General features: G+C 40.8%; 1 protein-coding gene across 3 annotated transcripts in view; it reads left to right on the top strand.

Annotated features, from left to right (window-relative positions):
- The first annotated feature begins 9,494 nt into the window (after nucleotides 1-9,494).
- stat4 (signal transducer and activator of transcription 4) overlaps nucleotides 9,495-13,948 on the top strand; it is a 40,124-nt gene continuing 35,670 nt past the window's right edge. Inside the window, exons 1-3 of one of the 3 annotated variants that reach the window (XM_014163961.3) lie at nucleotides 9,495-9,688; nucleotides 10,204-10,332; nucleotides 11,965-12,100. In XM_014163961.3, coding sequence (XP_014019436.3) covers nucleotides 10,205-10,332; nucleotides 11,965-12,100 — 264 coding nt within the window. In that variant the 5' untranslated portion in view covers nucleotides 9,495-9,688; nucleotide 10,204. Of the gene's footprint in view, nucleotides 9,689-10,183; nucleotides 10,333-11,964; nucleotides 12,101-13,948 lie in introns of those variants that run through there. The other 2 variants (NM_001173670.1, XM_014163960.3) reach the window with 2 other exon arrangements.

Genomic DNA, 13,948 nt, shown 5'->3' with positions numbered 1-13,948 from the left:
AACATGGTCAGAAATGTCAGTATAAAGTATAGCTGTATTAGACAAAATTTGAAAAAACTATTATCAATTAAGGTGGCATATGATTCTCACTTTTAAGTAAATGTATGTTGTAATCACCCAATAGAAAACAAATTGTATCTTCATTATTAATCAAATCCAAGGTTGATGCAAGGATATCAATGAAACTACCAATGTCAGAATCAGGTGATGAACAAAAATGGACACTCCTCTCACTCTTGATGTTGTACTGTGGTGAACAGCATTATAAGGAGACATGTCATAAAGCATGGTTGTCAACCATGTTTCTGAAAGGGCAACAATGGAAAGTGTAACGCCCTGGCCATAGAGGGGTTTTTTTGTTCTTTATTTTGGTTAGGCCAGGGTGTTACATTGGGTGGGCGTTCTATGTTCCTTTTTCTATGTTTTTGTATTTCTTTGTTTTGGGCCGTGTGTGGCTCCCAATCAGGCACAGCTGAAGTTCGTTGTTGCTGATTGGGAGTCACATAAGGAGCATGTTTTTCCTTTGGGTTTTGTGGGTAATTGTTTCTGTTAGTGTTTTGCACCTGACAGGACTGTTTGGCTGTCGGTTGTCTTTTATTGTCTTTTATTGTCTTTTATTTTATTGTATTGTATTGTATTGTATTGTTTTGTTTTGTATAGTGTTCTTTCTATTACTAAATTCAATGATGAACACTAACTCCGCTGCGCCTTGGTCTACTCTCTCTCCCGACACCCGTTACAGAAAGTTTATGACTGAGAGAAGACAGATAAAGAACAAGGTGGTCATGATTTTTAGGAAGACTGTGAACATTCAAACGAAAGGTAGAAAATAAGCTTGTCTTGGAATTAGATAAACTGCTATACAGGTTGTTAAATTGCTTAATATTAAATTTCTTATTTCTGGTAAATGTCAGGAAATTTGAATCTGGATGAAACACAATCTTTATATTTATCATTCGCTTCATTAATATCTAATGCGTTAAAAACCATGTTATCAGGTTTGATATCCTGCCCAACTAAGTGATTGTGGACTACAGGAAAAGGAGGACCGAGCACGCCCCCATTCTCATCGACGTTGCTGTAGTGGAGCAGGTTGAGTGCTTCAAGCTCATTGGTGTCCACATCACCAACAAACTGTCATGGTCCAAACACACTAAGACAGTCATGAAGAGGGCACGACAAAGCCTATTCCCCTCAAGATTTGGCATGGGACATCAGATCCTCAAGTCTCTCACCGTTGCCGCTTGTTATAGACCCTCCTCAGCCCCCAGCTGTGCTCTGGACACCATATGTGAATTGATTGCCGACCATTTATCTTCAGAGTTCAAGACTTATATTTCTCTCACTAACTTTAAGCATCAGCTGTCAGATCAGCTTACCGATCACTGTACCTGTACACAGCCAATCTGTAAATAGCACACCCAACTACTTCATCCCCATATTATTTATCTTCTTGCTCTTTTGCACCCCAGTATCTCTACTTGCACATCATCATCTGCACATCTATCACTCCAGTGTTAATGCTAAATTGTAATTATTTCGCCTCTATAGCCTATTTATTGCCTTGCCTCCCTATTCTTCTACATTTGCACACACTGTACATAGATGTTTCTATTGTGTTGACTGTACATTTGTTTATGTGTAACTCTGTGTGACGAGCTAGCTGATGTGGTAGACTCGGCAACAGACGCTTGACCGGCCAACCGAGTCTTGTGAACCTGACGTGCTGGCTGAGGCATCCTCGGTTGCTCCGGCAGCGGCACCAGGACCCAACGTTACCTACCAACACAAAAAACACTCCCTGATGCTCCCCTTAGGTGAGGCGTTATATGTAACGTGTACGCTGAGAGTCAGGAAGCAAGTACAGGGAGTGAATAATTTAATAAATAAACACAGTCAAAACGAGAAACACAAGCAACGTACAGACATGAAACAACGGAGCAGAAACAATAACGCATGGGGAAGGAACCAAAGGGAGTGACAGATATAGGGAAGGTATTTAAGAAGGTGATGAACTCCAGGTGAGTCTGATGAGGCGATGGTGACAGGTATGCGTATTAATGAGCAGCCTGGTGACCTAGAGCGCCAGACATGACAATTGTAACTTGTTAAGCACATTTTTACTCCTGAACTTATTTAGACTTGCCATAACAAAGGGGTTGAATACTTGACTCAAGACATTTCAGCTTTTAATTTAAATTGAATTTGTAAAAAGGTCTACATAAATGTATCCACTTTGACATTATGGGGTATTATGTGTAGGCCAGTAACCAACAAATCTCAATTAAATCCATTTTAAATTCAGTCTAACACAAAATGTGGAAAAGTCATTCAAAACCTTTTACTGTTGTTTTAACGCATTGGTGTAATTTTCACAGTTATGTGGTACATTCTCACAACTCTCAGTACAAAACAGACGAAAAAGGCAGTTGTTTCAACTCTAAGCACATTTTAAATTGACTAAGTACAACACACATTCATATCAAGTAATTGCTTTCACAATACAACGCTCACAATACCTTTAATATGATTCTCATTTGTTAAAATACATTTTACTATTATTTAATCTGACTGCTCTTAATTGATAATCACTTAAACGTTTGGTAAACCTATAGATTTTACATGGTTTATAGACAACTGTTTTGTCTACTAGTTTTGAGAACTACATAATGAAAATGTATGTCTGTAAAGTAGAAACAAAAAGTATAATATTAAGTGCTTTTGGAAAGTATTCAAACCCATTGACTTTTTCCAAATTTTGTTACATTAAAATTGCTTATTTTCCCAAATTTACACACAATATCCGATAATGACAAAGCAAAAACAGGTTTTTGCTCATTCATATAAAAATATTCTTAAATATCACATTTACATAAGTATTCAGACCCTTTACTCTGTACTTTGTTGAAGCACCTTTGGCAGCGATTACAACCTTGAGTCTTCTTGAGTATGACGCTACAAGCTTGGCACACCTATATTTTGGGAGTTTCTTCCATTGTTCTTTGCAGATCTTCTCAACCACCTTCACTCCAGTCGGAGGTCCTTAGCGCTCTGGAGCAGGTTTTCATCAAGGATCTCTGTACTCCGTTCATATTTTCCTCGATCCTGACTAGTCACCCAGTCCCTGCCGCTGAAAAACATCCCCTCAGCATGATGCTGCCACCACCAGCTGCCACCACCACCACCAGACGTGATGCTTGGCATTCAGGCCAAAGAGTTCAATCTTGGTTTCATCAGGCCAGATAATACCCCTTTAGGTGCCTTGTGCCAAACTCCAAGTGGGCGGTCATGTGCCTTTTACTGAGGAGTGGATTCCGTCTGGCCAGTATACCATAAAAGCCTGATTGGTGAAGTGTTGCAGAGATGGTTGGCCTTCTGGAAGGTTCTCCATTCTCCACAGAGAAAGTCTGGAGCTCTGTCAGTGTGACCATCGAGTTCTTGGTCACCTCCCTGAATAGTGCCCTTCTCCCCAGATTGTTCACTTTGGCCAGGCGGCCAGCTCTAGGAAGAGAGTCGGTGGGTCTAAACTTCCTCCATTGAAGAATGATGGAGGTCACTGTGATCTCTGGGGATCTTAGATGTTGCAGACATGTTTTGGTACCCTTCCCCGGATCTGTGCCTCAACACAATCCTGTCTTGGCGCTCTACGGACAATTCCTTCGACCTCATGGCTTGGATTTCGCTCTGACATGCACTGTCAACTGTGGGACCTCACGTCCGTAGCCATGAAGTGCTTTGAAAGGCTGGTAATGATTCACATCAACACCATTATCCCAGAAACCCTAGACCCACTCCAATTTGCATACCGCCCAAACAGATCCACAGATGATGCAATCTCTATTGCACTCCACACTGCCCTTTCCTACCTGGACAAAAGGAACACTTATGTGAGAATGCTATTTATTGACTACAGCTCAGCGTTCAACACCATAGTACCCTCAAAGCTCATCACTAAGCTAAGGATCCTGGGACTAAACACCTCCCTCTACAACTGGATCCTGGACTTCCAGACGGCCGCCCCCAGGTGGTCAGGGTAGGAAGCAACACATCTGCCACGCTGATCCACAACACTGGAGCCCCCCAGGGGTAGGTGCTCAGTCCCCTCCTGTACTCCATGTTCACCCACAACTGCATGGCCAGTCACAACTCCAACACCATTATTAAGTTTGCAGGCGACACAACAGTGGTAGGCCTGATCACCGACAACGACGAGACAGCCTACAGGGAGGAGGTCAGAGACCTGGCTGGGTGGTGCCAAAATAACAACCTATCCCTCAACGTAACCAAGACGAAGGACATGATTTTGGACTACAGGAAAAGGAGGACCGAGTACGCCCCCATTCTCATCGACGGGGCTGTAGTGGAGCAGGTTGAGAGCTTTATGTTCCTTGGTGTCCACATCACCAACAAACTAGAATGGTCCAAACACACCCAAGACAGTCGTGAAGAGGACATGACAAAGCCTATTCCCCCTCAGGAAACTAAAAAGATTTGGCATGGGTCCTGAGATCCTCAACAGGTTCTACAGCTGCAACATCAAGAGCATCCTGACTGGTTGCATCACTGCCTGATACGGCAATTGCTCGGCCTCCGACCGCAAGGCACTACAGAGAGTGCATACGGCCCAGTACATCACTGGGGCTAAGCTGCCTGCCATCCAGGACCTCTACACCAGGCGGTGTCAGAGGAAGGCCCTAAACATTTTCAAAGACCCTAGCCACCCCAGTCATAGACTGTTCTCTCTACTACCGCATGGCAAGCGGTACCGGAGTGCCAAGTCTAGGACAAAAAGGCTTCTCAACAGTTTTTACCCCCAAGCCATAAGACTCCTGAACAGGTAATCAAATGGCTACCCAGACTATTTGCATTGTGTGCCCACCCAACCCCTCTTTTACGCTGCTGCTACTCTCTGTTTATCATATATGCACAGTCACTTTAACTATACATTCATGTACATCTGTACATACTACCTCAATTGGCCCGACCAACCAGTGCTCTTGCACATTGGCTAACCGGGCTATTTGCATTGTGTCCTGCCACCCACCTCCCGCCAACCTGTCTTTACGCTACTGCTACTCTCTGTTCATCATATATGCATAGTCACTCTAACCATATCTACATGTACAAACTACCTAAATCAGTCTGACTAACCGGTGTCTGTATGTAGCCTCGCTTCTTTTATAGCCTTGCTACTGTTTTTCACTGTCATTTTACTGTTTTTATTTCTTTACTTACCTATTGTTCACCTAATACCTTTTTTGCACTATTGGTTAGAGCCTGTAAGTAAGCATTTCACTGTAAGGTGAAATGTTGTATTCGGCGCACGTGACAAATAAACTTTGATTTGATTTATATAGACAGGTGTGTGCCTTTCCAAATCATGTCCAATCAATTGAATTTACCACAGGTGGACTCCAATCAGGTTGTGGGAACATCTCAAGGATAATCCATGGAAACAGGATGCACCTGAGCTCAATTTCGAGTCTCACAGCAAAAGGTCTAAATACTCATGTAAATAAGGTATTTCTGTTTTACATTTTTAATAGATTTGCAAAAAATTCTCAAAACCTGTTTTCACTTTGTCATTATGGGGTATTGTGTGTAGATTTGTAAGTCGCTCGGGATAAGAGCGTCTGCTAAATGACGTAAATGTAAATGTAGATTGATGAGGGGAACAAAAAGTTTATTTTATTGCTTTGGTACTAGTATTCAAATCCTTTCATTGTGCATTTATTTTGTTTGTAGACATATTTCATCACACAACCATTGATCCAAAATATAAGTTTACTCTGAAATATGATACATTGGTTTAATCACCAAAACACAACATATTTAATTATTTTCAATGTAGTTATTTTAACAACCAGTTAATCCAATAGCAAAAATGTAAGGTACATGTTTAAAAATTCAAAAGTACTGTAGTATGCTACAGTACTGTAAATTACAGTACATTACATTGTTTTCACATTAGGCAATACAATTGCACTACCCTCTAAAATTGACTGAACATCACATTTCCATAATTTCTATCCCATGTGTGATCAAAGGTGTGATCATTGAAGACATCTTTCACAGTGTAGTCAAATGAAAGAAATTAAAGAGAAAATGTTTAACAGGCACTAGTTTGCATCAAGCAAGTCTTGATAATTTGGCCATAGATTGCAGTAAATATCAATTTTTCATGCACCTGGTGAAAAACCTTTTGGCATGGCGAATCCAAGCCTGACATACAGTAGGTCTGGATTGAAATCAGTGCATGCCCCATCCATAGCCTGAAGGAGGGAGGTACTCACATGGGGATAGCAATCTTACATCTCCCACCTGTAGTGTAATTGTATTTGACAGTATTGTATTACACTTTATGTATTGTAGTGGTACTGTACATGGATAAGATCATAAGAGCATGGCACTAGCAACACCAGAGTTGTAGGTTCGACTCCCACTGGGGTCATGTACCAAAATGTGTTCGCTGTTGTCACTTTGGATAAAAAAAAGTGTCTGCTATCTAAATGTAATATATTACAGTACTACAGTACTGTATTGACAATCCAATTTTAGTAAAGCAGACCCCCCTCCCCCCCATCAACGAGACCCCAACAACTTTATTTTTGCATACATGCTTACTGTATAGGGAAGGGGTATGCATTCAACTGCGAGGTACTGGGCCTGCTGGTTTTCTATTCTACCTGATAATTAATTGCACATACCTGGTGTCCCAGGTCTAACTCAGTCCCTGATTAGAACGGGACAATGGGGAAAAAAACTGTGGTTGAGTTTGAAGGGTATAGGGGATGAATTTCTTTCTTGTTTTGGACTTTCTGGATTATTTGCGTATTGGTATTGTATTTATATTGTATTACTGCACTGTAGGAGCTAGAAACAGAAAACATTTTGCTGCACTTGCTGTAATATCGGCTAATCTGTGTACACGACTGATTTGATTTGTTACGTACAGTACGTCTCTGATCTTGTCAATATCAGATTCATTTTTTTATTTACTGTGAACTAAAATCATAATAGTCATCATCATCATCATAGTACATTCGAGTATGCACAGTACCAGTCAACAGTTTGGACACACTGTCACATCAGCCTTCGCTTTGGCTCCCCCTCCTGTCCAACTCAGGCGTTCTGCTGCAGAACCTGTAGCTGGCTAACGCCCTTCACTCATCAACCCCGGACTTGTCTGGTCATCATTACACACACCTGGTTCCAATCCCTACTCTATCACTGTATATATATATTCCCTCTGTCATTTGTCTTTGTCGGTCATTGTAACACTAAAATAACACATCCTAGATCTGAATGAATTAAATAATCTTATTAAATACTTTTTTCTTTACATAGTTGAATGTGCTGACAACAAAATCACACAAAAATAATCAATGGAAATCCAATTTATCAACCCATGGAGGTCTGGATTTGGAGTCACACTCAAAATTAAAGTGGAAAACCACACTACAGGCTGATCCAACTTTGATATAATGTCCTTAAAACAAGTCAAAATGAGGCTCAGTAGTGTGTGTGGCCTCCACGTGCCTGTATGACCTCCCTACAACGCCTGGGCATGCTCCTGATGAGGTGGCGGATGGTCTCCTGAGGGATCTCCTCCCAGACCTGGACTAAAGCATCCGCCAACTCCTGGACAGTCTGTGGTGCAACGTGGCGTTGGTGGATGGAGCGAGACATCATGTCCCAGATCTGCTCAATTGGATTCAGGTCTGGGGAATGGGCGGGCCAGTCCATAGCATCAATGCCTTCCTCTAGCATTGTCTTGCATTAGGAGGAACCCAGGGCCAACCGCACCAGCATATGGTCTCACAAGGGGTCTGAGGATCTCATCTCGGTACCTAATGGCAGTCAGGCTACCTCTGGCGAGCACATGGAGGGCTGTGCGGCCCCCCAAAGAAATGCCACCCCACACCATGACTGACCCACCGCCAAACCGGTCATGCTGGAGGATGTTGCAGGCAGCAGAACGTTCTCCATGGCGTCTCCAGACTCTGTCACGTCTGTCGCGTGCTCAGTGTGAACCTGCTTCATCTGTGAAGAGCACAGGGCGCCAGTGGCGAATTTGCCAATCTTGGTGTTCTCTGGCAAATGCCAAACATCCTGCACGGTGTTGGGCTGTAAGCACACCCCCCACCTGTGGACGTCGGGCCCTCATACCACCCTCATGGAGTCTGTTTCTGACCGTTTGAGCAGACACATGCAGATTTGTGGCCTGCTGGAGGTCATTTTGCAGGGCTCTGGCAGTGCTCCTCCTGCTCCTCCTTGCACAAAGGCGGAGGTAGCGGTCCTGCTGCTGGGTTGTTGCCCTCCTACGGCTTCCTCCACGTCTCCTGATGTACTGGCCTGTCTCCTGGTAGCACCTCCATGCTCTGGACACTACGCTGACAGACACAGCAAACCTTCTTGCCACAGCTCGCATTGATGTGCCATCCTGGATGAGCTGCACTACCTGAGCCACTTGTGTGGGTTGTAGACTCCGTCTCATGCTACCACAAGAGTGAAAGCACCGCCAGCATTCAAAAGTGACCAAAACATCAGCCAGGAAGCATAGGAACTGAGAAGTGGTCTGTGGTCCCCACCTGCAGAACTACTCCTTTATTGGGGGTGTCTTGCTAATTGCCTATATTTTACACCTGTTGTCTATTCCATTTGCACAACAGCATGTGAAATGTATTGTCAATCAGTGCTGCTTCCTAAGTGGACAGTTTGATTTCACAGAAGTGTGATTGACTTGGAGTTACATTGTGTTGTTTAAGTGTTCCCTTTATTTTTTTGAACAGTGTATAATACTTTTTTTATGTTTCTACTTTACATACATACATTTCATTATGTAGTTCTCAAAATCTGTCGTAGACAAAAGTTTACATGTAAAATCTATAGGTTTACCAAACGGTTAAGTGATTAACAATTAAAAGCAGTCGGATTAAGTAATAGTAGAATGTATTTTAACAAATGAGAAGACAATCATATCAAAAGGAATCTGAGCATTGCATTGTGAAAAGCAAGTCCTTTATATGAACATGTATTGCAATGTGAAACATGTATTTCTAGATGAAACACTAAGTTTGGTGAAAAGGTGACAGTATGATTTTGTGTGTTGTACTTAGTCAATTGAAAATGTGCTTAGAGTTTTGAAACAACTGCCTTTTTGAGTATCTGTTTTGAGTGAAAATGTAGCACATACTTGTGAAAATTGCACTAATTCAAAAAAAAAATGTAATCAAACTGAAATACCTAAATTCATCAATCCATGTGTTGCATAGTTCAACAAAATTATGCTCTTATTAAATACCATTTGTATTTCCTATTACATATATGTATTGCAAATAGTAAGTAGGGAGGCCTACTATTGGTTATGATTTTTTAACCAGTGTGTTTATTTTGTACAGTTCAAATGTTGTTGAGAAATTAGATGAGTCCCTCACTCTAAACATCAAATAATACATTAATACAGTACATTATGAATGCGCCACAGGGGGCGTATCGAGGGAGGGAAGTGACAAAACCTGTAGAACAGCCCTATAACATGACGAACGAGATAAAACGATTATGTTCGAAAACGTACAATAGGCTAAAAGAGGAAACTCGAGAGAGAGGAGCAATTGACAAGCATTCACATGACTTGTGTCGCCTAAGGTGGATATTTCTGTGATAGCGCACCAGTCCAAAGACACAGGTAGGCTTTCACAAACGACGACGGTTTATAAACTTTTTGATAGTCATTAACCAGAACGATTTGATCTAGCTCCGCTACAGAAATTAAGGTAGGCAAAGCTTATGCTGCTGTAAAATGGGATTTACAAGAAATCGCATGTGGTAGGCTAACTTGACAGACAGTTACCAGTCGACAAGCATCAGTAATAGATCGAGCAATATTATTCATTACTCCGAATATATTGTGTTATTGGATAACGACAGACATAAACAGTTTAATAATAAAATAATAAATATATATATATATATATATGCAGTATGATACGCATTTGAAACGCAATATGTGTCACATTTTTATAATAGGTAGGCCTAGGCCCTAGAGTATGCTCTTTTTGAATAGTCTACTTTATCATAAACTATTATGTTACTGCACCTGGACAAAAACTCTACAAGCACCGATCCTTCAATCATTTTTCACAGAAGTGTAATTGATTTGGCTGTTTTAATTTGCTTTCGGCTGTTGGAATTGTTCCTCAGCATGAGTCAATGGAAACAAATTCAACAGCTCCAGATCAAATACCAGGAGCAGGTGGGCTACCTTTATGATGACAACTTCCCTATGGACATACGGCAGGTGCTCTCCAACTATATTGAGAGCCAGGACTGGTGAGTGTGTGTGTGTGTGTGTGTGAGAGAGAGAGTGTGTGTCTTGGTCTGTGTGTGTCTGTCTGTATGTATGTCTGTGTGTATGTCTGTATGTGTGTTGGTGCTTGTGTTACTGTACAGTAATATATATAATAGATATCAAGTTGGGTTTCCAGCGAGCATGTTCAGGAACTAAAACACAGCATGTGGATACCATAATTGGTAACACTTTACTTAAAGGGGCAATAAGGCATTCATAACACCTTTATGAGACCAGCCATTACACCTTAATGAGTGTTGAAGTGTTTTACTGCATTAACTCATCATGGTAATCCAGCTGTGACTGACATGTAGCCTATTCATGTATTGGGTCGTTCCATGAAATGGGTCACTTTGATATTTTTTAGAAGAAATTGTGAATCAATATTGGATTTTAAAAGCCTGTTATATTAAATGAAGTACCCTTTAATATAAACCACATGGACAATTCAATTAATCCGATTTTTAATATGAAAAAAAAGTATTATGCATTTTGACATGTCCGTCTCTGTTCTCTCTGTGACCTCTCTGAAGATTTTAACCCAGTTAACCACTAAATGTTTTCACCATCATTGTAAAGTCCTATTTATTTTGTCGCTTTGACGGAATATTATTATTATTATTATTTATTTTTGTGATTAGGGATTCATTTGAAGGTAAAAAAAAATAAATGTTTTAATATGCTGAAACTATTCCTTTTAAAATATTTTTTTCCAAATCATAGTGTTAAGGGAGGTGAGCTGGTTCTACTCTCTTTGGGCATTTTCTGGTGTTCTGTGGTGGAAAACTGAGTGTGTAGAGCTCTACATACTGTAGAGCTTTTTTTTTAAAGCTTACAGTCAAATTACCAAAGCATCCTCTAGTGGCGTCATGGGTGGAATGTTATCAATATTTTTCATAATTTCATAATTAATAAACATGTATTCTTTTTACTGCCGAAAAAGTGTAATATTGGGATGGAAACTCAAAATGTAATACGTTTTAACTTTATGACATGGTACAGGTGTCTTCTTTTTTTAAAGCCAATTACCAAGTTTGTGAGGTGTATACTTTTGTTTCGAAGTAGATTTGCTTAATACTACCAAGAAACACTATTTGTGACCCTAATTACTGCAGTAATTAATTTCCCCTCCCTGTTACAAGCTTCGATTCCCTCTGTCACAAGAGAATGTATGGCTGATTTAAGATGAAATCGTCAACCCTGTTATGGTCAACCATGTTACGGTCAACCCTATTACCTTATTCTGGTACTTACTAGTCTTTTATTTTTTTTGATGGGATAAAATAACAAAAAAAGATGTAGGTGTGCTCATCATGACAGAATGTACAAATTAGGTGAAATAAAATGCTTTTTTCCCAACAAGTTACACTACCCAAACGGGACTCATTTCGTGGAACCACCCTATTGTACTTGTACAAAACAGCAAAAGAAAGCATTTGATGATATGACATGCTGAAAAAGGAGAATGAGTGATTTTCCCTCTTTTCCCTTGTACATTATAACATGATGTGTACAGTATGTTCTACATGCTCTTATTGATAACTTTTTTATTGAGCACTGAAAACTGTTAAATCAGATACAAAGCTAAGACAAAGTGTATGTGTTTTTTCCAGGGATACTGCCGCAAACCATGAATCCATGGCGACAGTTCTCCTCAGCAATCTCCTGTCTCAGCTGGACAGGCAGTGTTCTCAGGAACAGAACTTCCTACAAAGACACAACTTGAAGTTCATCTACCAGCAGTTACAGGTGCCACAATAACCTCCCTTACAATATCATACACCTAACCTGGTTAAAACCAGACTGAACTCTGCGCTAAATCAGGTCGCCAGGCAACCATATACCCTGCAGATCCAACATTGATAACATTAAACAGTCTCATTTAAGCATTGAGGGGATTTAGTACAACCAACCCACAACTTCCCGTAAATGGGGAGTGGCACTGTGTAGTATGTTATGTCAGTATGTATGTGTGTGTGTGTGCGTATATGTTCAGCGTGGAAAAGGAAGCGAAAGACGAGAGCTGTTCATTTGTGTGTTTTTGTCACCTTTAGGGATTGGCTTACGGTTTAGTGGCATTCCTCAAACTGAGCATCCTTTCACTTGTGATAAGTGTTGTATGTCACTTTTGTTCCAGACAATTTCACCTCTTACCCTATTCAGGGGAATCAAAATTATATTATGCTCTCTGAGGTCTCAGGACATTGACTGGCAGTATATTTCGTAGAATCTCTGAGAATTGTACCTTAAAACACCGTAACAGGAACAGGAAATAGCTGTTTGAGGCTGATGGCTGAGGCCGGCGAGGCCATATTTCTGTATAACACAACTGATGTAGGAAAGACACATACCTCATCAGAACCTTGTGGTTTCCAGAACTTCCATTTTGTCTGTGTGTGTATTCAACTGTTTGTTTGTGTGTACAGATGGTGTGATATTTCTCAGAGGAAGTAGTAGCTCAAACACAAGAGGACACAAGACGTTTGGTTTGGTGTGGCTTTTGGAGATGTGCATTTTGTTATTGTTTAGGTGTGCTGTCTATTACGCACAGATGACAGATGGAAAGTGTCTCTTTCTATGCAATCATTTGTGCTGAGTCTACCTTGAAGGTATACAAGCATTGTTTAGGGTCTATTCTTTTGAACTCAGTCAATTTAGGGAATTCAATGGAAATGCATTTCATGAATTGAATAAACCCTCCTACACTGGTTCATACCTGAATTGCATTTTGTTGTGAGGGATCTGACCCTAACCTTGTATAAAATAAATATGTCACTGAATGAAGAAAACGGTCAACCCACTATGCAAATACATTAGTACTTAGTACTGGAAATAAATATTTCAGTGCTTATGTCGCATCTAAAGCTAGGAAAGGCTGAGTGGTTGGCTCTAAGGGGATTTCTCAGTCTGAGGGAGGATTTGATACAGTGGGCCGAATGATGCTGCTGAATGCTGCTGAACTGACACTGTTTGTTTGCGATGTAGTCGTCATTGTGATGGTGGTAAAGGGTATCGCGTAGGTTTTCAAGGTTGAATCCCCCTTCTGTCTTTCGTTGCACACTCAGATCAGTAGTCACAGACAATGACTGAAAGAGAAATCAGGTTTCACATGTTCACATCAGAACTTTCCCTTGTGTCACAGAGGCCTAGACAGAATCTGTGGAATTTTGTCAAAAACAGACAAAGATGTCAAGATGCACATGGTGTTTGAGACATGTTTTGCACAGAACTGGGTTCAGATCAGACAAAACGCAAACTGAAGGGACAAATTATGGGCAAGTCCATCCATGGTTGTATTCCTTAGGGATCATCATAGCAAACAAGTACTTCTTATTGGGCTTCAGGTAGTACCACCCCGTTTCATTCTGTTTTCTTCATTTTTGTTGCCAGTAAACATGTCCCATGTCTGAAGGCCTTTTTACACTAAATGTCTCCTTGTTTAGACTGCCATAGTACATTACTTTTGGTTTTGTTTTCATACTGAGGCTGTACCTGGTTCAGTCGCATTCTTTCCTACGGAATGATTTATGTTGTTTCTTCACACACCTGATGGCATACTTTCTCTGTGAGGTATGTCGGTGGAGAGGTTGGGAGAAT

The sequence above is a fragment of the Salmo salar genome, chromosome 21 (assembly GCF_965601325.2).
Source record: "Salmo salar chromosome 21, fSalSal1, whole genome shotgun sequence".
NCBI lineage: Eukaryota > Metazoa > Chordata > Actinopteri > Salmoniformes > Salmonidae > Salmo > Salmo salar.
This window is presented reverse-complemented; position numbering and strand designations above follow the sequence as displayed.